A 25,046-nucleotide genomic window follows, 5' to 3' on the forward strand; every position below is an offset into this window, starting at 1 on the left:
AAAAATAATCCTTTCTAATGAGTGATTTGTCACACAACAGTTTAGGTATACTTTTACTGTACTATACAATTTCAGATAAATAATGAGTGTCAAATTTACTAAATAATCGTTAGTTCATCTCAAATTTAACAATTATTACCTAAATCTAATATATGATTTTTTTTATAGATACATAGTAACTATGTTTAATAAAAACCATTGATATAAAGCATTTACTATACTATTTTAAGTTTTCCCTGCAATATACTTATCATTTTATTTACCTATGTTTATTTTTGTCAAACACTGTAAGAATAAAATTAAGAATTATTATTGCATTATAGATTATTTAAAGTCAATTCAAAAGTGATCAATTTATACTAATTAAATATATTTATTTGTTGTTTGAAACAATTTATTTTTGTTTTATTTTACCTATATTATATGAGTTTTTTATATTATAGAACTTTGTTAAACTAAGCTATGTAAAATTATCAAAATTTAAAAAACCTCATCGTTTTGTTTTATTTTTTTGGCAATTCAAGACAAGCTTTTTTCGAAACATGCGCCAAAATTGTCTTATTAAACTTTAAAGTATATAAGCATATTAATATTTTAATACTACTTTAATACTACCTATGAATATTTTTGTGGGGTGATCTCTAACAAATCTAATTTTTTTAAATCAGTTGTGTACTTGTTAGTCTTCAATATTTTAGTTAAACAGAAACAGTCTTGGCTTCGTTCAAAAATATTTTATTTCTTTATTTTTATTTGAAAAAATTAACTGTGAAAATAATTATTACAAATATATGTTGATGCAGACCTTAATCTTATTTAGAAAAAAACAAATTTTTCAGAGTATTAATGAAAGCAGTGAGTTTTAAATGTATAGAATTGGTAACTTTATCCATCAAAAATAATAAAGAATATTTTTCACTATTTTATTTATATTCTAAGTAGAGCAATGAATGTTGATTTTTTTCAGTTTTATTTATTTTTTATTTTTATTGCCTATTAAAGATGGTCATGTAATAAAAAAAAAATGATTAAATTTTCTACTTTTATATCTTTTTTGATAGGAAAGTGAATTTAATTGGTACTTTTTGGATTAAAAGTAAAAGTTATCAGTATTTTTCTTAGTAATTAAAAAAATAATAAAACAAAAAATAAAGTGGAAACGGAAATTTTTTACGTAAAATCAATTTTTGACGAAACGCTGACCGGCGACTGCTCAGAAACGTTTTTCGTATACAATGATATTTTATCATTGAATTAAAATGTAACTCTTAGCAGTAGCTCACTCAGCGACAAGGTACACTTGGCACCTTACGGTATAGTAAGGTAAGCTCATTTTTTTCATTTAATACACGAAATTGAATAAAAACTATTTTGGCGTTTCGTTAAAATTTGGTTCAATGATCGATAGTTTTGCTATATTATACTCGTATACTCGTGTTCTATACATACATATCATAGTAACTACCTATACTACTAAAATAGTTGCATAAATTTACATAAACAGAGAAATTGCGCCGAATAGTAGAAAAATCGAAAGTAACTCGTACTAGGATCCCAGAATGTCGTTACTGTTATTAACAATACGCTCGAGCACACTGCACCGCCAGACACGATCGCAATCATGACTCGCATGAACTCCTGGTATGAGTCTCATTGTTTCCAAGCAAACTGTTCGTACTTGATAGACTGAATCCACTGTTATACAATACATTGATGTTATTTCTATCAATGTAATATTAATATATTACTCATTAATAAATGAATACAGTATAATATTAAAATAACAATAACAATTATGTCGGGGACGTAACCAGAACATTATTAATTTTTATTTTTTTGGAAGGGAGGGGAGCACTTAATTTTTTCTAATTTTTTTGCAATTTTTTTGAATATCTAATTATCACCAGTTACTTTATGACCCCTCTGTTCAAATCAAGAGTCTACATCTACTTTTTATAACTACAATAAATTATGCTAACAACTTACATGTATGGAACCCGTACATTTAACATAACTATGTATTAATATTACTATAAACCATAGATTAATTAATTAAACCAACATATCATGTATTAATGTATTAAACAACCCATATATGTTGGAAATGATCACAACATTTCATTTTTTGTTTGAATATTATAACTGTTTACTAACAATAATACAACATCATAACTTTTAACTTTTATCAGACATATAATATAAAACAAGCCATAGATAGCCTATAGATGGGGTACACAAATGGGATTAATAGTTAAATTAAAAAATAACAAAACCATTAATGTACACACAAATACATTATTACAATATAACATAATTAATTCCCATTAATATAATATTAAAATAACGAATGGGAATATATCAAAATATATTTATGAATATTATAATACTCGGTGTTCAGTATATTTAATGTAAATATAAATATTTACTTATATATTATAATATATATATATACAGAATACAGATCATAAATTAGTATGGCTATTGAATAGTAAACGTAATTTAAAGGAAATATCAAAGCACAAATTATAAAATATATTATAAAACACTTTGCATGACTGATACCATAACAAATTACTAAAAATAATTAGCAATAAAGTATCTTTAAATTTAAACAGTAATAATCAATAGGTAACATGTAACATGTAGTACAGTTAAATCCGTTTAATTGGGACATATCGGATGGTGATATATATGTTCTAATAAACTGATGTATAATGTAACGAGTCCATTTGTTCGGGATGGATTCTGCTTATTTGTCCTCATTAAGCGAGTTCTACTGTATTCAATATTAGATTAATATTATTTCTTCAATAGTAAATCTTTAACGGGTCTGATTGTGTTATTACATAGTTTACATAAATATGCACTCCTGTTATAAATGTAATACATTATAGAATACTTAATTATGAATTAAACATTATTCTTGCCTTTTGACAATTTGTAATGAGATTGGCTGAACAGACCAAATCATGAACCTACTTATTATTTTCATCTACGTCATTATTTACACCATATTATATTTTCTATAAAATAAGTACATAATATTTGGGACATTTAAATCTAAATTCTATTCTAATATTGCTATATTTCATAAATTATTATACTGCAATTCCACACTATATCCTCAGAAGCTTTTGGTATTAAATATATCTAATATTATTATTATTATTTTTTTTTTTTTACTATACGAGTAGTTTGAGAAATTATTTGAGGTCCTTTTCATTAGGATTTATGAATACTAACGTACATTTCAATTTGCAATAAAATAATAGACTAATTAACATATAAACATTATAAAAGAATAACAATAAACATTTGAATTTTGAAAAAAAAAAATGTTTGTAAAATTGAGAGTTTGAGAAGTTTGTGATACCTTGTGACTGTCCACAATCACCGGCAATTTAATATGTATGCCAATTAACTACCACGAAATAATAATGATTATCAAATAATATACCATGAACTATATTACATTTAGTACCTACGTTCATGAGCCTGAAACTATAATATTAATCATTAATTATTGTTCTGTGGTTAGATAATCTTGTTTCATAACATAGTTAAAACTTAAGCATGTACATGATAATCAAACTATAATAAATTGTGTTCACAACAAAAATTGAATCCACTTGTATCTCTTATCTAATGTCCGTGCTTATCATTACTATTTGAAATTTATAAATACAAATTACAAACTATTTATCGTTATCATAGATTTACATTGAATTGTATAAATATGTATATTATAATGATATAAGTTAAAAAAAAATGTTTCACAATATACTAAGGCAGTAAGGCTAACAAAAAAAAAAAAAAAGATTTAAGAAGAATAAGTTAAAGATAATTAATTTGGTGTACCATTTGTTTTTATTCACCAACAAATTAATAATCTCAATTATTTTACTTATGTAAATAAAATAAAATAATGAAACAATAATGTTGTTAAGTATGTGACACGGAAAAAATTTAAAACAAGTATCTACATTATTATATAGACTAGACGTGATGTTATTAGCAAGATACACCAAAATATAATTGTGTTTTACTTTTTAATAATAAGTAATCGTTTATTTATCACACTAAATATCCCCATTATTTATACATAGTATTATACCATTTTATTATGAATATAATAACTATTAGTTAATCAATGATAATATTACATAATTATATCGTGAAAATAAAATAATGCAATACACATAATATAACATCAATATTATTTTTTTTTACTATTTATTAGTTTTTATAAATACTTACATTTCTTATTGTAAACTAATGCTGCAGTAGAAATAAATTAAGTATTTACTGTAAGGAAATTTGAGGGTTATCATATAAAATACATTAACATAAACATAAATTATGAATTGTAAAAATACAATAATATAATCATAAAATTTATATTATAATGTTTAATACACAAGTTATCTCAAAAAAATCGTTGTGCTATAAAGCAAAACTAATTGTGTTATAAAAATAATGTTAAAATACAAGCGTTCAAAAAATGAACACAAATTTCTGATTCAAGATCATATTTACTAATAGCTCTATATTAAATGTCTGTAAATTAATACTACACATTTTATTTGGTGTAAATGTAAAATGTGTTTCAATTTTATTGTATAATGTTCAATAAACTGAATATACCATTTTTTTTTTTTTTTTTTTTTTTATTTAAATAAAATCTTCTCATTTTGATAAGTTATAATATTATAATTTATAATGTTATATTACAATATTATTATATTATATATTTCATAAAATTATAGAAATTTTGTCGTAAAAATGCTCCCAAGCATTAAAATATAGATAAATATTAAATCCATAGCATTGTAGTATGCCAACGCAAAATATTGAGTTATCAATGTAGTTGTATTGGAAAACAACAGCTTGGACTTATTCCAATTCGATAACAGAGTTTTGCCTTGTTTTGTGCATGATTTAAACTCTAAAGTCAGTTGTTAATTATTTTTGGCATAAATATTTTTTTCTTAATCTATTTAAATTGGCTATACTTCTCAAAAACAATATTTATATTTTAAGTTAAATATAATAATTATGTATTTTTATTATAAAAAAACTTATGAAATATCAAAATTATTATATTAAAAGTAATATATTTATTTGTATGTCAATAGCACTTTTAGCCGGGAGATTTTATAAGTTTAAGTGGGATTATTTGCTTAAAGCCATTTATTTTTCAGTGTAACAGAAATGTCAGTGACTCTCAAAAACCATAATCTATGTTCACAGCACCTTTTTACATGAGGATTACACAGTCTTTAACCATAAACTATATTTTCAAACAAATGTTTTTTTTTCTTCAAATTATTAAAAAAAAATTATTTTAAGAAATAAAAAAACATAAATTAATTAAAAAAATAAATACATTATTATATATATTATTTTTACTTGAAACAATTTTTTTATGAATAATTTTAAAAATAGTTTGTGTGAGGATAAAATGTATGATTAAAGACTAATCGTCTTTTAAAATGGTGCTGTGAACATAGATTATAGTTTTCAATAATTACTGATATTTTGTGTTATACGGAAAAATAAATGGTTTTGATAGGGTAATCTCTCTTAAACTTAAAAAATCTTCTGGTTAAAAAGTTCTGTGAACATAACATATTAATACATATTAATAATTAGGTTGTATCAACTATAATTATTCATTAGTTAACTTAAATTGTATTAATTTCAAAAAGTTATATGCTAAATTTTATTTAATATTTTATCTATATCTTAAGGTGAATAATACAAACAAACTTTTCTTAATATTTACACAACATTTTTAAAATGTATTAATATGATAAAATGTATTTATTTTGACAACTTCAAGTTTATTTGTTAAAACTTAAACTTGGTTTTTGTGGTTAATAAAATATTAATATACACAATGCATATTATTAATATAATACGAGAATATAAAACAACAAAATATACATTATAAAAATTGCCAGTAAGTATTAACGGCGAATTATATAGGCAGTTTTAATACTTCCCAATCTTGAAGGTTATAAAATTCTATGTAGTTCTACTTATCACGCTTACTTCAATTCTCAAAAATACTAAAAAGTATTTTATTAATGTTAGTATTTTACATATTGTGTTATAAATAATTTAAAGTACGATGAAACAATGAACAACAATATAAAATATTATACATGAATATTAAATCAAAGTCATGTAACACAAAGATGATATCTAATTTTCAACCACAAATACTTGTGTCGGAAAGAATAATATACGTACAATAAAATATTTACAATAAATTAAAATGTATCACTTTAAGTTAACAATAAAAAATAATAAAAAGTGCTGTAAGTTAAAGAATAAATTATAACTAATAATAACAACACTAAGGCATAAATCATAAACTCAAAACATAACAAATTATAATAAAATTTACAATAAAATACAATTTTATTAAAAATTCATTAATACTTAAGTAAAAAAAAAAAACTGTTTTGGACAGTTTTCAAAGTTAATAATCGTATATAGATAATAAAAACCATGAATATATAACTATCAATATAATTGAATAATATTAATTTGTCTAGTTACCTATATGGTATTATTAGAACAATAGTTCTACAGAAAAAATAAATAATTAAGCTAGTCATAATCATGAAATCATATGTGAACTATATAATACGGTAAAGAAGATAATATTTTCCATGTCATAGTATTGTTTTTTTTTTCAATTTTTCAATACAAAAATAGTTATATTTTTACAATATTTATTTTGTTCAAAATATTTATTTTTTAAAATTCAAATAATTTATTTATATGAACAAAAATAAATAAAAACAATAATAACGACATAGAAATGATTGTTTTTTTTTTTATCGTTTATGGATTTGATTTCTCATCTATAATATATTTTCCTTATAAAGACTTAAGTTTTTACGGTTTTCACAAACATTTTATGATTTTAAATGTCCATGTACTCTTAACGGACAAAATTAGTATTGTAAGTGTATAATAAATGAATTGAGCTTGAGAGTACAGTCAAAGATTAATAAAAATAATAGATATATCGTAAAATAAGTATTTAATAGCTTAAATTTATAGAATAACTAAGTTGAAATGGTATTCTAAAACGACCATCCATTTCTATTTTGTCACAAGCTGTTTAAAAATTAAAAAAAATAATAAATCTATGTTTCACAATATTATTCGTATAAGATTCATATAATGATCACTTATATTGAGTACATATTAATGAGTAAATACAAAATTACAAATATGGAATAAATATATTATATTATATTAATACTAAAGTATTATGAGTATAGGACATTTTATTTAATTTAAATTCAATAGAAACAAATATAATGTATATTTGATGTAAATATATAAGAGCGAGCGAGATAGCGATACTATCAGGAAAATTATTAGATTGGAACTTTTCTCGACATGATAATTTTGGCACTAGAAAGAAATCTTAGTTGAAATTGGTCTGCATTGTTTCTTCGTTTCTCAGTAGTTTTGTATTTAAGTGTGTACGACTGTGCTGTACATTGGGTGTCAAATAGGTCACTATTGTGGGTGTTAGAATTTTAATTTAAATTCCAATTTAATGATGTATCTGAGAGGAAATGATCTCTCAACTTATATACTAAGTAATACTAAATATCTATTTCGTGATATGTTTTTTAAAATATATATATATACAATGCCTTATTTTATTTTTAGTATTACGGTAGGTTGATATATTTTTTTATTGAATATTTAGTATTTAATTTATTAATATAATAATATATATTTATACCATATTTACCTATTCAACATATCATTTAGAATACATTTTCTAGCTGTTGATTGCTGGGTTACATGAAACTTTTGGAATACTTGCTGATCTGCTTAGAAAACATATGTTTTTATATTATTCTTTGAAACATAAAAGGCTTCTGTTGTCAAAAACGATATAACTGTATATAAAAAAATATTATACATGGCTAATAATACAAATATTATATATTCAAAATTGTTTATGTATTTCTGTAAACAATTATTAATATTATCTAAAAATGTTATTTGCATTCATTTAATTCACACCCTTTTTTAGGATTATTATAATATGATGACTAATATTGTATCTTTATATTTTTAAGAGAATGTCACATCTGTATGCGTTTTTTCTGTTTTAAAAAAATAATGTAACTTAGCAAATTGTATGTTTTGAATTCATTTAATATATATTGCGTTGAATTTAGCTATTATCAAGTTTAAAAGTATGAATATTATCTAGTGAATATCATACATTTTTTTTATATTTTAATTTAAAAGCTATTTATGAAAATTTTAATTTATTTAATTGTTTGGACATTATGAATTACTAAACACTCTCTAATAATTTAAATATAAAATAACCTATAATGTTCTCTAGATATTATTCTTACTTTTACGTTTTATAATAAGTAAATGCACTATTATATGCACCATAAAAGAGTTAAATAGCTTCTTCAGAATGTATATTATGTCATGCATTTGTATACAGAGATGACGCTTATGAGTATAGCGCCCTTTTATAAGAAGCCATAATATTACAATATATGCTTTTAATGGGGTTTGATGTAAGCAATTTAAATATTACTTTAAGAAGAATTAAAAATTAATTTGATGTAACTCACTAGTGATCTTGTATTAGAACAATAAACTTATTATAAAATTATGAAATGATATACGAACACAATATTATAAAAATAACTTTTTTTACGACAAAAAATAAAAACTATATAAAAATGTGTAAAATACTCGTAATTATACTGCTCATATCATGGTAAATATTTTGATTTTAACTAGGACTATTTCTAGTACTAATTAACCAACCTATAAATAGTTTTTAAACTTTACGATTTAACTATGTTGCTGTCTAGTTAAGATATTAAAAAAGCTCATGATATTATAATATAAAATAATACTGTGTAACTGTTTAAGATGTTTTGATGATTATTATTATACAAAGGAAAGCGTTTTACTGCATTACTTCATATATAAAATAAAATAAAAATAAAACGAACGCAATTTATAAAACGTATATATAATACGAAAAATAGGTTATGAACTACTCAAAAATAAAATAAACACTCAATGTTTTGTGGAAAACACGAAAAAAATTTATTTACAAAAAACTAAGATGATATTGATGACAATAATGTGTGTACAAAATAAAAAATACACACTTTACCCGCATGAAGTTGCGTGTAGGCATATAGAGTTACGAAAATGTGCTAAGACTTAAAACAGTCTCCGAAGTCGTCAATGGTGATGTCGGCGTATGAGATGCAACGTTCAGTGGTTTGAGACGTTGGCGTTATTAGTACGCGGGCTTGTATGGGGCTGGGGCGGGCTTGTAGGCCGGGGCCGGTGCGGAGTAAGCGGCTGGTGCTGGGTATCCACCTTCCTTCTTGACTTCAGCGTTGAAACCGTTGTAGTCGTCGGCGGTGTATTCCACGGTGCGCTTGCTGCCGTCGGGTTCTACAAGGCTGTAGGAGCCCTTGACGTAACCGTTGGCGTCGGCGTATTCGTTTTGGCTCTTGATGTCACCGGTGTAGGTGTCGTGTACGCTGTAGTCGAAGTTGTATGGTGACGGGGCGGAGTAGGCTGGTTCTGGGGCGTACGGCTTAGGGGCGGAGTACGGGGCTGGCTTGTAGGCCGGTGCCGCTGGGTAGGCTGGTGCAGCTGGGTAGCTGGGCAGCTGGGTATGCTGGGGCAGCTGGGTAGGCTGGTGCTGGGTAAGCTGGGGCGGCCGGGTAGGCTGGGGCTGGGTAAGCCGGGGCAGCTGGGTAAGACGGGTAGGAAGGTTCCTTGTAGACAGCCAGGGCGGTGGCTACGGCGCAAGCCGCGAAGATGATCAACTGAAAAAAAAAAACAAATTATTAAACGACCGTTTATCTGAAAACTGTTTAAGCAGTCTATGGTGTAGTGTTTTTCGCGCCATTAAATCGTAGTATGCGTACGAAAAATAGAGAAATGGTTAGCTATCGGTGGCCCATATAAGGATTGTACAAGCGATCGCCGGAGGCTATAGTGTGCTATCGGTGTTTAACAGTGCGACCTTGTTATAAGAGTGCGTCCGCCGGTCGTTGGCAAGTAAAAGTTATGGAAACCGGTCGGATCGCGGCGGTGGTAATCGTGGTGCGCTCAAGTTTTGTGATTACGTGTGCACGCGATTACGCAAATCGGGTGACGTTGACCGGCAACAGGTGTAGCTACACGCAAACTCCCTTCTATATATTTCCTATTAGATCGAATAACGGTAATACGATCGTTTACAAAATTGTTAGCCGCGTTCGAGTGTTCGTGACGTTGGAAAATATCGGTTTTCACAGAATGGCATTGAAGTGTGTGTGCGCGTAGAAAAGGTGTCTAGGTAAAAATTAGTATGAACGCGTTGTGAAAAAAAGCCCGTAAAACGTACAATGAAATACGATGTCGGTAGCTTAGAGTTAATAATTGTGCAAAATCACTTACTTTGGCGGACATTTTGTATGTGTTTTGTCGAATGATTGTTACTGCAGCACAGTTAATCGTGTTGGTCGTAGATGACTGTGGTTAATCGGTTGGTCCACACTGCTATATATACACGCGATCGAGTGTACAGTTACCGGGCTCGCCCTAACTTGGGGGGGCGATGCCGTTCGCCATTGATGCGTGGTGGGTCAACGCGTCTGTGCACACAACATGCATACCGTATATGCGAGGGCGTATGCACCCAAGAGGGTCACCCGATTGACCGATTTCCCCCTCAGACAAAGGGGACCCGGCATGTTATTACGCCATATCTCGGCGTAACACCGCGTGATAATGTTACAATGTGTGTTATATTATTATATTTTTCGATGCGCAATTAATCCAAACTAAAATCACGAAGAGTTAGTATGACCGTTCCTATGGGCTAGTATTTTTAACTAGGTCATTCTTAGAATATTGTCTAGATGTTCACAAATGATCACCGAAATATGTTCATGCTACCGCACGTGTTTAATAGTTTAATTAAATCAATATCTCATTTATTTGTTACCTACATTATGTTATTTAAATATTTAGTGCTTAACAACAATATTATAATATTATGCACCTATATTTTAACTTAAAATGCGATTTTATGGACGCCATGTAATAACTAGTAAGATTGATAAAAAAAAATATTTTTAAATTTATTGAAAAATATAATACAATTATAACATTCATTTGTTTATATTAAGTTTATACTATATAGTAATACAATGTATAGTGTATGGTGTAATTTAAAGTTTAATACATTTTTGAGTATCAATGAAATTTAAACAAATTTTACTATAAAAACAATTATGGTACTCTAGTGTATTTTAAAACCAACATGATACTTTTTAAAGAGCTGTTTGAAACGTTGATTGTATATTTTATATATTTTTTTATACCAAATATAATATGAATAGTTCATTGCGTTGCCTTAATAAGTATATGTCCTACGTATACAAAACGTATGCACAGTGATATTTTTAGATACACTTCATACCACCTGTATTATAGGTACACTGGTCCCATTAAATTTACAGGAATAGATATAATAGATTAAACTTTGACGAATTGATGATATATTAAATGTATTGTTCTTACTATTTACGTATTTTAATAATACGTTTATACGAGTATAACTTAATAGATGTGTTAAATTCAATTTAAAACCTTGGAAAAATAGTCATATACTGCGTGATATTTTTATAACAATATTAAATACATGTATTCGCATATTATTTTAACGTGCGTATACTACACGAGTAATCAGGGGGACTGAGTACCTCAACTATTTTTTTAGATACAGTAGCGTACCATTTCTTTTTTAAAAAAGAAATGCATTTAACGGGTTTTTATTAAATTTTGCCTATTTTCATACAATTTCTCAACTTAAATTATTGTGCAAAATATATAAATATTAAAAAATGTACTTGAAATTTTGAATTATAATTATACTGATATTTGATATTTAATACGTAGTAATTGATAAGTAAGTATCGGATGAATACCATAGATATTTTATAGTACTATGATGATGTAAGTGATAAACTGATTCATTATCTATATGAATCTTGGTAACCAGTAATCGTTCAAGGTATATGCATAATATCTATAAAACTTGGTAATCACTGATCTATTATTAGGATTATTATTGTACATGTATAATGTACGTTATTTTTTTAAAAAAAGGTACTTGTTATACCTCAAAAATGCGAGGGGCGTTAATTTTTTTTAAAGTAGCTAAATTCTAGAGTATCTCTATTATATTATTTCCAAGTCAAGCATTGCGAATAATATACAATATTTGGGTTTAAGAGTCAAACTTAAAATTTGTGAAGTACCTAATTGCATTATGTATTGCAACTAATTTCAAATGAGTATAAGCATCATATAATATAAAATATAAAGATAAAATACAGTAATTATGCTTTGAAAAATTATATATATATATATATATTTATTTAAAAGTAAATTATTAAAACATTCCAGGTAAAGCATGTACATTATACGTGTCAGTAACTACAATTAATTACAACAAAATATACCATACAAGTTAATTTTACATATTAATTATTTAATTACAAATGAAAAATTCAACAATAGAAAATAAATTATTATTAAACCATTTATTTCAATAACTAATAGCTATTACATAACATAGTAGTTTCTAGTTAGAGTTAGATAATGCGATATAAAATATTATATTTATTAATCCCTTTTCAATAAACGGCAAATAGAATAGGCAATCTTACTACTTCCCTGAGTTTAAGATTATTTACTTCATTATTTGTCTAAAGTAAGACGAGAGTTGATTTTTCCTTATCATCACTAAAGGAGGTATTAAATGCTCACTTTAACAACATTTATATGTAATAATAGGCTTACCAATCAATTTTAATACTATTTTTTAGATTCTTATTGTATGTATTGTTCTATTTATTTTGTAATATTGTTCATTAAACTATCTATACTATTCAGCTTCGGCTCGTTTAATATAATTAAATATATTATTATTATTAAGATATATCTATTTTAACAACCATAAGATACTTATGTAAACAATATTTAAAAGTATAACTTATGTATTTAATACGTATCTAAAATATAAAATAATGCATTCGGTTAACTTGAAAAAATAATAATAACATGATAAAATAAAAAGAATCAATCATAACCATTAATCAGTGTTATGTAAAAATAAATAATATACGTTGTATATATATGTTAATAATTAAATTATTGTAATAATAATCAATGTTTAAACAATTATTAAAAATAACAAGATTCCTTAGTTGAAATTTCAATTATAAGCTATTCATTTATTTGTTGTAAAACACAATAAGCAATAAAATAATATCTATTTTATACTAATTGTTATTACATCATGAATTTTCAGTATTGTTTAATCATCAATAGCTGTTTAAAACCCCATTGTACTAATATGAACTATTTTATTCAATTAATCTTGGTAATTCAAATTTTTTAAATTCATTTTTTATTTTTTGTTCCAAAATTAAAGCATGAAACTTTGATGCAAGATAAATCAGGCTCAATTCCAACATAAATACTCTCAAAATTGTACATGTTATACATTCAAAAACAAGGCAATATGTTCATAAGATTTTAAATTTAATATAATATAATATGTATAGTGGTGAAATAAAAAACACATAGGTAATTTGAAACAATAGAAAATTATTTAAGTAGATATATGCGCATTTTTGTTTATGCAAAAATTATTTGAGAAAAACAATAGTAAATACATAAGCACTGATTTTATTTTCTTCTACCTACTTACTAACTTCGAATACTTTAGAATATATTAAATGCAATATAAACAATTTACGTTGAACATTATTATAATAATTTATATTGCATGAACTTTCATAACCACTCGGGACATGCGTGAAGAATGATTTTATCATAAAACACGTAAGTCTTATGCACGTGCTATTAATAAATATACATTTACTTTACTGTATTGTTTTGTTTTAACATCATCACATGTTTAACGTTCATTATTAGATATACATATATTATATTAATAACTCGTGTATGAACAAATAAAAAAAATAAAACATTCACTTTTCCTTATTTTGTTTATCGTGGTATATATATATATATACCCGATGGTTGCATGTACCGTACTTACGTACTTTTTCAATTTTTTTAACGTATTTTATATTCTTTATTATTAAGAATTCTCTAAACCTTTCGTGTTTTTTATGATGAAAATAGGAAACAAAACCATACATTACGATGTTATTTTTTCTCTCAAAAATACCTCGTGTAATAAATCGCATTATATTAACTTGATAAGTTGATGAATATAACAACATAAAATATTATTGAAATTTACATTTCATAAAGTGAGTACTAGCAGTAAAGCAAAACTTAGATTTGAACTAAATATTAAAATAAATAATGCAATCATATGCGTGTATATTTAAAAAATATGCATATTGAGATTAATATAATTTGACGACCACTAAATAAAAAAGTATAAAATAGTAAAACAAGAAGAATGCCAATGGTTTATAATGATTAATGTATGCTATAAATTAAATAAATAAAAAATGGTCGATATTCCTGAGAAACATAAAGTTAAGAAACTGTACGCCATAAATCATTTACAAAATACACATTTTTATTGTAAGATCATGACGTTTGTTCGTCATGAATTGTACGTGGACTATACTATAAACCATATTGGTACTGCAGTGTAATATAATATGCGTACTACCTATGTATAGTAATCGTATAGGCCGATCGCCTTGAGGAACAAAACACATATTTTGCTCATCAACATGTACGGCGTGGAAAATGGAAAGTAGTAATGAACTTCTCGTCATAAAAGGTATAGTAACAATAATAACATAAATAGTGAACAATTCGTTATCTGTTACGACATGGATGACGTTTATTTACAAAAAAAAACACAAGATGAAACCGATGACAATAGTAAATACATAAATATATATATGAGAAAGCACACGCATGAGGTTGCGTGTATTATACAGTTACGAAAATGTTCTAAGACTTAAAACAGTCTCCGAAGTCGTCAATGGTGATGTCGGCGTATGAGATACAACGTTCAGTGGTTTGAGACGTTGGCGTTATTAGTACGCGGGCTTGTATGGGGCTGGGGCGGGCTTGTAGGCCGGGGCCGGTGCGGAGTAAGCGGCTGGTGCTGGGTATCCACCTTCCTTCTTGACTTCAGCGTTGAAACCGTTGTAGTCGTCGGCGGTGTATTCCACGGTGCGCTTGCTGCCGTCGGGTTCTACAAGGCTGTAGGAGCCCTTGACGTAACCGTTGGCGTCGGCGTATTCGTTTTGGCTCTTGATGTCACCGGTGTAGGTGTCGTGTACGCTGTAGTCGAAGTTGTATGGTGACGGGGCGGAGTAGGCTGGTTCTGGGGCGTACGGCTTAGGGGCGGAGTACGGGGCTGGCTTGTAGGCCGGTGCCGCTGGGTAGGCTGGTGCAGCTGGGTAAGCTGGGGCAGCTGGGTATGCTGGTGCAGCTGGGTATGCTGGGGCAGCTGGGTAGGCTGGTGCTGGGTAAGCTGGGGCGGCCGGGTAGGCTGGGGCTGGGTAAGCCGGGGCAGCTGGGTAAGATGGGTAGGAAGGTTCCTTGTAGACAGCCAGGGAAGTGGCTACGGCGCAAGCCGCGAAGATGATTAACTGAAAAAATATTTAAATTGTTAAACGGCCGTTTGTCTTAAAACTGTTAAAGCGGTATATGGTGTAGTGTTTTCGCGCCGAAATCACGGTGTGTGCGAGAAAAAGAGAGAAAGGGTTAACCATCGGCGATCCGTATAAGGATAGTATAGCTGGATAGATGAGTATTTATCGGAGTTAACGCGTACGACCTTGTTCGAAGAGCTAGTCGTGACGACAATGACGGTACCTATTATTATTATGTGCGGTCCGTTGGTCGGCCGGCGAGTAAAAGTTATGGAAACCGGTCGATAACGGTGCGCCCAAGTGTTGTATTGTTACGTGTGCGCACGATCGCACGGATTGAGTAACATTGGCTGGCTGCCGCTGCACACTACCGTTAATCCGCGTCTATAATTAATCCGAACTAGATCCATTCGTGTTTTACTAATGGTCGCAGATCGCTCGTTACTACCTAATCGTTCGGCGTTTGTACGGTTTCAATACATTTTTATAGCGGCGATCGTAAGACGATTAATGGAAGAAGGTCTTTATGAAATGCAATTTATTCCCGATGTATTTAGACGCATACATTAACTAAAAACTATTGAAAAACTCAAGTCAGTTGAATTATGACGAGAATTAATTCTCAATAAATACTGTGATGGCGACGACGTAGTGTGGAATTTATTCGATATTGTAAATATTGTTACCGTCGAGAATAAAACTTATATTCGAACGATCGTGTGTGCCCGCGCCGTAGTTTAATAATAATATCTAATTTCACTTACTTTGGAGAACATTTTGTGTTGGAGTTGTCGAGCGTCTGTTATAGTACTCGTAGTGTGGATTGTCGGTGACTGTGGTTGATCGGATGGTCTTCGCTGGTATATATACACACGGCCAAGTATTGCGAGATTTGCCCTGTCCAGGGGGGGCAACGACGTGCGCTCGCGCGAGTGGACAAACACGCGAGGGCGTGCGCGCCCAAGGGGGTCACCGGGTCGTCCGGTTTCCCCTCAAGCAATGGGCACCAACATGTTGCTCCACCAAGATAGGTACTGTACGCGCAACACAATTATTTAATCCTCTTTTGGTACCGACGTAATAGACGAAAAAGAAGAAAAAACTATATAATAATTTCGCGAATGAAGACATGGTGTGTTCGCTATAATTTATCCGTCTGTTATAATCTCGGAAACCTGAATAAACGCGGTGAAGGTCTTCGTGCTACAGTTAATCGATCAAATGACCGGTGACATATTATGCTTTTATATCAAAATAATTAAATTTACTGTCATTGTATAACACTATATATTATATATATATTGCATTTTTCACGTTATTAGTAAGTACTAATGATGAAAAATATTTTATTCCACATACTTTTTTCTAAAACATCGATTAAATAGATTCAACCATTATTTCGAGTTTTCTAAGTAATTTTAAACTAGGATTTAAATCCATGTTCGGGTTTCCAAGGTTATCAATTAAATTCACATTTTTCAAAAATGTTTTAAAATCATCTGATTTTACTATTGGGTATTATTTACGTCAACCTCGTATATATTTAAATATTATACTTTAAACGATGAAGTAAAAATTATTATTCTAATATTTTATTATTTTGGATAATATAGAATACAAGACAAGTCATAATGTTGTTGTATAAATTACTGTTAAAGTGCTTAAATTTAAAAAGGACTCAAAATTTTCTACCTTCTTAGAATTTATTAATAAGATAATTTTAATAATTTAAAACAAATGCCATTTTTTATGAAAAAAGATTGCATTTTTTTCGTAAATTAAAGAGTAATATTAGTTAATATGAATTTTTATGGATTGTGAAAACTATTAAATCATGTATTTATTAATAAATAACTGTATAATATGTATAATTATAAGTAATAAATATTATAATATAATATTATAAATTAATATAACTGCATTACAACAATTACGATTAGGTTCATAGTTTATATTTAAATTGAGTTTTCTGATTTCAATAATTTCAATTCGCTTAGTGTTCTTATAATGCTACAATACATTTTTTTTACCAAATTTAAAAACTAATGTCTATGCTTTAACTTCATATTTTGTAGTCATACAATGTGTAATTGGTTGATAGTACTATATTATATTAAATCACATTTAGTACATTTAAAATAATTGCAATTTGATTATAAATTATAATATATATTTTCATGTGTGATCCAATATAAAAATATATATCTATATGTTTTTATTAAAAATGAGTTAATTTTATCGGTGTTATTAGAAGATTATTTATTTTTAAATGTCAATATGTAAGAAATTAATGAGAGCATGTTTTATAATATTCTGTACATACATAATATTTCACTCACTCTCGAAATGTAATCCATTTCTAGATTTAGTATTTAACAGTTATATAACATTATGACACACCCATATTTAAAGTTTCTTAGATTACAATATACTAAATATATATCAACTTTTCAATATTTTTTTACATAAAGAAATTACATTTCTCGCATATAATAACATATTGTAATACAATTTACAATAGAATAATTTTATAGAAAAATATTAAAACAATTTTAGACTTTAGTTGCTATACAGTCAACTATATATTATAAAGAATTCAATTATATTATGTTTTTATATGGCCGTATTTATTGAAAATGAAACATATAATTAATTTTAACTATACAATAAATCGTGGTACATAAAAATTAAAAATAGAAAACAACCATTTTATCATTAAAATGTTATAATAAAAATAGTATATTATAGCTAGTTTTAATATACATGTGATAATCGTACAACTGTACAAAATATAACTGTGAGTACATTTTGACTACAGACCTCTATAAAACTGTGGCATCTACTTTTACGCATATTAAAAATAAATTAAATTTTAATTGATCGCTATAATACACACACGCAGATTTAGTGTACAAACACAATCGTATTTATGTCAATTTGGTTCTACCCGGAGTTCTAACGCTTAGAAAATTAAAAATAAAACTTATATTTTATTAAATTTATAATAAATTCATAAATTGTAATAATTTATTAAAATTCTTATAACTAAAACAATCGAGAGTTATTGTTCATAGAACATTATTTTACAAGGTGCATAAATTAACTGTTTAGTGTTTATAATCATTACTCTAAGGTTTATAAATTTTATAATATAACAAGTCTTATACGTCATGACATGCAAAATATCGAATTAAAAATGAAATACATCGATTGGTAACTGATGAACCTCAACGTGTTCAGGCTTTTTGAATTACAAGGTGTACATGATGAGTTTGAGAGTAAAGGGGTCGAGAGATCAATGATATTGTGGGACGATGTAGACAAGGCCGAATTTAATGAACTTATATTATTATACCTATAGCCATCGCGAGTAAGAAAACTGTTCGGAACTCGTATACCAATTATATACTATGCTGAGAATATTGTAAAGCAGCAGTACTGACGCCAATCCGTCTATTATTAAAATTGATTTCTTCATTAATAAGAATTGATTATTTTGATTTCGTAACGGACGTTTTCTTATTTTAGTTTATTTAACTTGAATGTTATAAAATATATATAATACATTGCAAAGTACTCAAGTACTACACTTAAAAATGTTGCATTTTATTTCTACAACATCTTGTTACAGCTATAGATATCAAATTATTTTAAATAATATACATTGTCAAAGGCACATGTTAACAATTTCCACTGTGTTCATAATAAATTTCTATGTCAATTTTATCGACAGAAAATATTTTTTTTTTAACAAATAGGAAAAACAAATTCTACAAAGAAAAATAATCGTTAAGTATTAATTAAATTCCAACAAGCAATATCGTTCAATACGCAACGGATTTTAATTATGGTTAATTATAATTATTACATAAAAGTGTAAATTAGGAGTTACCCACTTCCCCTAGCACTTATAAAATAAAAACTATAGCAGAAAGCGAGTTTCAGTAGTCAACATTTTATAAAAAGATATAAACACTTTAGGTCCCCTCACATTCAGAAGTATTGATTGGGAGTCCATACCTGAGTATGTGGAATGTTGTTTTTATTTTATTCATTTTTCTATATCTACATTCTAACCCTCTTATTATTTTCACTTTTACCAAAAATAAATAGATAATAATATCACTTCTACTTTTAATGTTTATCCATTGTATAATATTTATATGATGAACAATTGGCAATTATAGTAAAAAACTTATTGAGTTAGAGAAGAACCAGATTTTTGTAATGAAATAAATTAAAAATATTTTGGTTTTCAACCGAAAACTTATATTTTATGATTTTGTTCAATGACGATCAAATCCAGAGCTACGTATTTTTTAATGCTATTATTTGTATCTGTTTAATGATTTTTTACATTGATACATATTGCCTTGCAATAGACCACAGAAATCCATTGAGTTTTCGTTTTCATATAGAATGTAAATCAAATATTGTTATTGGTGATGTACCCGTGTTCAATCTGCAAACGAATTGTGTTGTACCTATCTAGGTCTTTTAATTTTAAAATATGTTGAGTTTAAATTTTATCTATAGGTATATAATTATAGTGTATATGGTATCTATTATTAACCGACTATATAATTATATATATACGATTTCAAATTCTATAAAATTATTATGCATTACCCAATAAAAATGTGTAAATTATTAACGTACCTATATATTTTCAAAAATCTTGTATGAAACAAAAATATATATCTTATTTCAATCACAATATTAAATATCGGTATATTTGTTATCGACTAGCTGCTTTTTTTTTTATGAATCTTTATTTATTAAGTGATGATTTAAACAACCTACACAACGAGTAGGTAAGTTTTTTCAACAACTAATGGACAGGAAGACGATTTACGTTGAATTATATTTACACTGTTGATGAGTTGTTGTTGACGGATGTTGTTATATTACTGCGATGTTCTTTGATTATATATATTTTTAAAACCGATTGACTTCGGTCGGGGTTATACATAAGAACAATAAACGTTTGCTGAAATACGTGTTGACAGTACTTAATAGAGGCATTCAAAGGGATTTCATATTATTTAAAAAAATATATGGAATTTTATAGACAATACAAAATAAAAAACTTTCTGTTTTCAAAAATGTTTGAACATTTTTATTTTTAGTTATTTCGATGATGAAATATTAATAAAATATAAAATGTAGAATTATCACAATTATAATATATGTTATACCAGGTTATGGCTTGTTGCAATTATATTTTTCTAATCAATAATTTTTAATTACGTCAATTTATAAAATGTTTATATGTACAATGTCAAGTTGGCCTAATTAAAAAGTTATTCATTGAGACTCACTTTCTGACAAATAGTAATAAAATATTCACATCATCGGTATACAGTTTACCTTGAAGAAGTATCACTATGATGCAGATATATAAGGTTTAAATAAGTTTTCATAGTACTATAATAGTACTATTTGTAGGGAACACATTTTTAGTTTTGTTAAAATTTTAATTAGTAAGTAAAAGTTGCTTTTATAAATTAAAAATCTGAAAACCTAAAAAATATTTAGACATTTAATTTTTTTATTTATGAATGGAAAATGTGTAGTATATAACTGTAGTACACCACGTTAACAATTTCAAATCAATATTTAACAAATTATTTTGTGTTTTTAAAAAAGTTTATTTCAATGTGAAATTTTTTTTATTGAATACTTTTAAATCGTTATAATTACAAGTGATTAAATAATAGGTCACATGATATTAATAATGTATACAAATATTGGATTTTATTTAATAATTTCAATATTATTTTATAAATATCAAAATAAATGTATAGATAAGAAATTATTATAAAAATTTTTATTCTTATTTCATAAAAAATAATAGCTACGATTGTATGAAGTATTATTTTTTATTAACAATAGTAAACATTACATTTACTAATAAAAATATAATTATAGTTAAAAATAATTGTAAACAAACAATTATTTAAATTTCAAACATCTATAATACATTATTAAATGCAAAAAATAATTCCGTGTTAATCACATTATTAATTTAAAATTAAGTGTCATAATACTCTGCAATAAATTATTCATGCACTTGAAAAGTTAAAAGTTAAATACTTGATTTTAACTTTAAAAATATTAATTAGAACTTTTCTAATTATTTAAAACGTTATTTATTATTATTTCATTTCTGATATACTATGAAATGCACCTGAATATAATACGTATACTATACCTATATATATAGGTATAGTGGTATATATATATATATATACACCACACTACATATTGAAAAGATCAATTACGAAAACCACATAGTATTTCATTTTGGTTCTAAAATTTGAAATAAAAGCAATAAATCGCCAACAGTCCATTAGTTACAATGAAATTCGAATATGTTAACAGTCGAACAAACCATAAGTGCCGTTATCTATTATATAGTTATTTATTTGAACGGTTTTCAACAAAGTAAACTGAAAACGATACTTTATATCCATCAAATAAATAATAATTGACCACAAACTACAACTTGTGTATTATATTATTTTTAAAAGATTAGACCTAAAATAAACTAAATACTAAACACTGTATTAACAACTAACAATAATTTGGAAATTTGAAGTAGATAATTAATATACAAATTGTTTGTTGATTATAGATATCATTACATTTTTATTATAAAATGTATAGTTTTTTTAAAAAAAACGCTAGTATTATAATATTATACAAAACAATTGTAAAATTGTTTGATTTTTTGAAGCATACTTTTTTACTGTGAACTGTAGACCTATAACAAATTGAATAAAATATTTCATAAGCAATAGAATAAAAAGAAAAATTAATATAATTCATTTAGAGATACATATTTTTATAAGTTTAAATGTATAAAAAGACTAAAAGACATTATAAAATTGTATTATTTAAAACGGGAATACTGATTTGACTAGATAAAACTTGATATACTGTATAACTGACTAATTTTTATGTCGTTAATAATATTACAATATTTTAACATTAACGTCTAATAATATTGGAAATAATTATGGAATATTATGTTTTATAGTATGCAAGTGTATCAATGCTATCAGGATTATTAGGAAATAAAAAGCAATAAGTTAGATTAAAACACAGAACTATTGACAAATTGAAATTTTATTTACATAAAAATACAATAATTTATAATAATCATTTCTTAGAACTTATAAGGAATTAGTACTGTTTGTACGGGGAAGGTTTGTATGCTGGGGCGGCGTACGATGGCTTGTAGGCCGGGGCGGCGGTAGAGTAAGCGTAAGCTGGGGCGGGGGTGGAGTATCCGTAAGCTGGAGCGGGGGTGGAGTATCCGTATGCTGGAGCAGCTGGGTAGGACTCAGTTGGGTAAGCTGGAGCAGCTGGGTAAGTTGGGTATGCTGGTGCAGCTGGGTAAGCTGGGGCAGCTGGGTAGGCTGGTTTGTATGCTGGCTTGTAGGCTGGGGCAGCAGAGTAAGCCGGGGCAGCAGAGTAAGCTGGGGCAGCAGAGTATGCTGGGGCAGCAGAGTATGCTGGGGCAGCTGGGTAAGCAGGGGCAGCAGAGTATGCTGGGGCAGCTGGGTAAGCTGGGGCTGATGGGTAAGCTGGAGCAGCTGGGTAAGCTGGAGCCTTGTAGGCTGGTTTGTAGGCTGGGGCAGAGCTGTAGGATGGGGTTCCTTCCTTCTTAACTTCAGCGTTGAATCCGTTAACATCGTCGGCGGTGTATTCAACAATTCTCTTGGTACCGTCGGCTTCGACTAGGCTGTAAGATCCCTTGACGTAACCGTTTCCGTCACTGTATTCGGATTGGCTCTTGATGTCGTAGGTGGAGTCGTCGTGCACGCTGTAGTCGAAGTTGTATGGGGCTGGGGCGTATGCGGCTTCTGGGGCGTATGCCTTAGGTGCTGAGTATGAGGCAGGCTTGTAAGCTGGTGCTGGGTATGCTGATGGTGCTGGGTAAGCTGATGGTGCTGGGTATGCCGATTGTGCTGGGTAGGCAGACGGTGCCGGGTAGGCGGGGGCTACTGGACCGGCAAGTGCGGAAGCCAGCACGCAGGCGAAGACGGCGACAGTCTGTAAAAAAATTGAACAACGAGTTTATAGCAGTTCTAATGAAATGTCACATAAAAAAAAAAACACCAACAGGTATAAGATTAAATTGGTGTTATCATAATTATCTTTATTATCAAATCTATAATATAATATCATTTGTGTAGAATTTTTCGTATAGCAAACTAGATATTAGATCTACATTTTTTTTATTCCTATTGACTTTACTGTCGTTGAGTAATTTATTAGACGATAAATATTAATAATGTGTGAAAAAGACGAAACTAAAAATTCGTGGATTTTTTTAAAAAAATGTGAGAGAACTGGTAAATAAATTTTATAAAACTTATTTCTCAGGTATGTACGTATAAGTAAAGTACAAAACGCATTCCAAGTTTAAATTAAAAGCGTGCTATGCAATTTTCTCATCAAAAAGAAATAAAAATAATCAAATAAATATTTTATCATCGTTAATAACTTTGATTCAATTTGAAATTATACATTGAACAACAACTGATATTAAATATAAGTTATATTTTATTTAAATATTGAGATATAGTATACCTTTATAAAACTGTTAATTTTATAAATTAATGTACAATAATGCACATATTATATATTATCAAATAATAATAACTTTAAGTAAATAATGAAATTAAATTAATCAATTTAAAGAAAAGCACGTGGAATCACCAATGTATATTTTATGAACACTTGAATCTTTAAGTATTGTATAAGGTAATAGTAAGCTCATAATTTTGTGTACACTATGAATTTTTTGAACTAACATTACATTATCAATTTTATTTTCAATAAAAATTATATGATACCGAAGACTCAAAAAAATATTATATTTAACACTGAAACACTATTTTTACTGCAAGGCAAAACTTAACATCTAAAACAAAATATTACTTATACTATGGTACTATATGGTACTTACTTTGAATGCCATTGTAAATAAATAATTTTTTTTTGTTGTTGTTAAGTGTATTAATACTGAACGTTGACTGAGTAATGTTGATTGACAACGATCTGCTTTATATATTAATCTGAATGCCGAGTTTTGCTCCCTCCGGGGCGCACTGTAACCGTTCACAGCGGCAGTAGTGAGGGCGTACCCAGCATCATGAACAGACGGATTACGTGATCCCGGCGGGGCGTTTGGGGGTTCCCCCGAGCGAAATTTTACCGAAATAGCACCAGCTAGCCGGGTTATTACATATTATTGTTATGCTTATCGTTACGGTTTTATTTTTATTTATTTATTTTTGCTACTGGACTGAATCACCAACTGGTTAGCTAATGACCACGTTA

General features: G+C 27.9%; 2 protein-coding genes across 2 annotated transcripts in view; both read right to left on the reverse strand.

Moving 5' to 3' along the window:
- Positions 1–10,629, reverse strand: part of LOC113554892 (cuticle protein 19.8-like) — a 28,290-nt gene extending 17,661 nt beyond the window's left edge. The window contains 5 exon segments of the mRNA XM_026958978.1: positions 8,809–8,813; positions 9,333–9,387; positions 9,646–9,703; positions 9,705–9,866; positions 10,483–10,629. Of these exon segments, the coding sequence (XP_026814779.1) occupies positions 8,809–8,813; positions 9,333–9,387; positions 9,646–9,703; positions 9,705–9,866; positions 10,483–10,494 (292 nt within the window). The 5' untranslated portion in view covers positions 10,495–10,629.
- A 4,275-nt stretch (positions 10,630–14,904) lies between these two features.
- LOC113554890 (adhesive plaque matrix protein-like) lies at positions 14,905–24,765 on the reverse strand. The gene is made up of 3 exons (XM_026958976.1): positions 24,673–24,765; positions 23,028–23,753; positions 14,905–15,638 (listed from the first exon to the last, which is right to left on the reverse strand). The coding sequence occupies exons 1-3, from the start codon at positions 24,682–24,684 to the stop codon at positions 15,129–15,131; spliced, it is 1,248 nt and encodes a 415-aa protein (XP_026814777.1). The 5' UTR covers positions 24,685–24,765; the 3' UTR covers positions 14,905–15,128.
- Positions 24,766–25,046: the final 281 nt, after the last annotated feature.

Source organism: Rhopalosiphum maidis, chromosome 2, assembly GCF_003676215.2.
Source record: "Rhopalosiphum maidis isolate BTI-1 chromosome 2, ASM367621v3, whole genome shotgun sequence".
NCBI classification, from domain to species: domain Eukaryota; kingdom Metazoa; phylum Arthropoda; class Insecta; order Hemiptera; family Aphididae; genus Rhopalosiphum; species Rhopalosiphum maidis.

What these genes read in the sequence shown, in the direction of transcription:
- LOC113554890 (XM_026958976.1), bottom strand. An exon ending in CAACTGAGTCCTACCCAGCT is followed by an intron (nt 15,639 to 23,027) that starts GCTCCAGCATAC and finishes GCTGTCTACAAG; the next exon opens with GAACCTTCCTACCCATCTTA.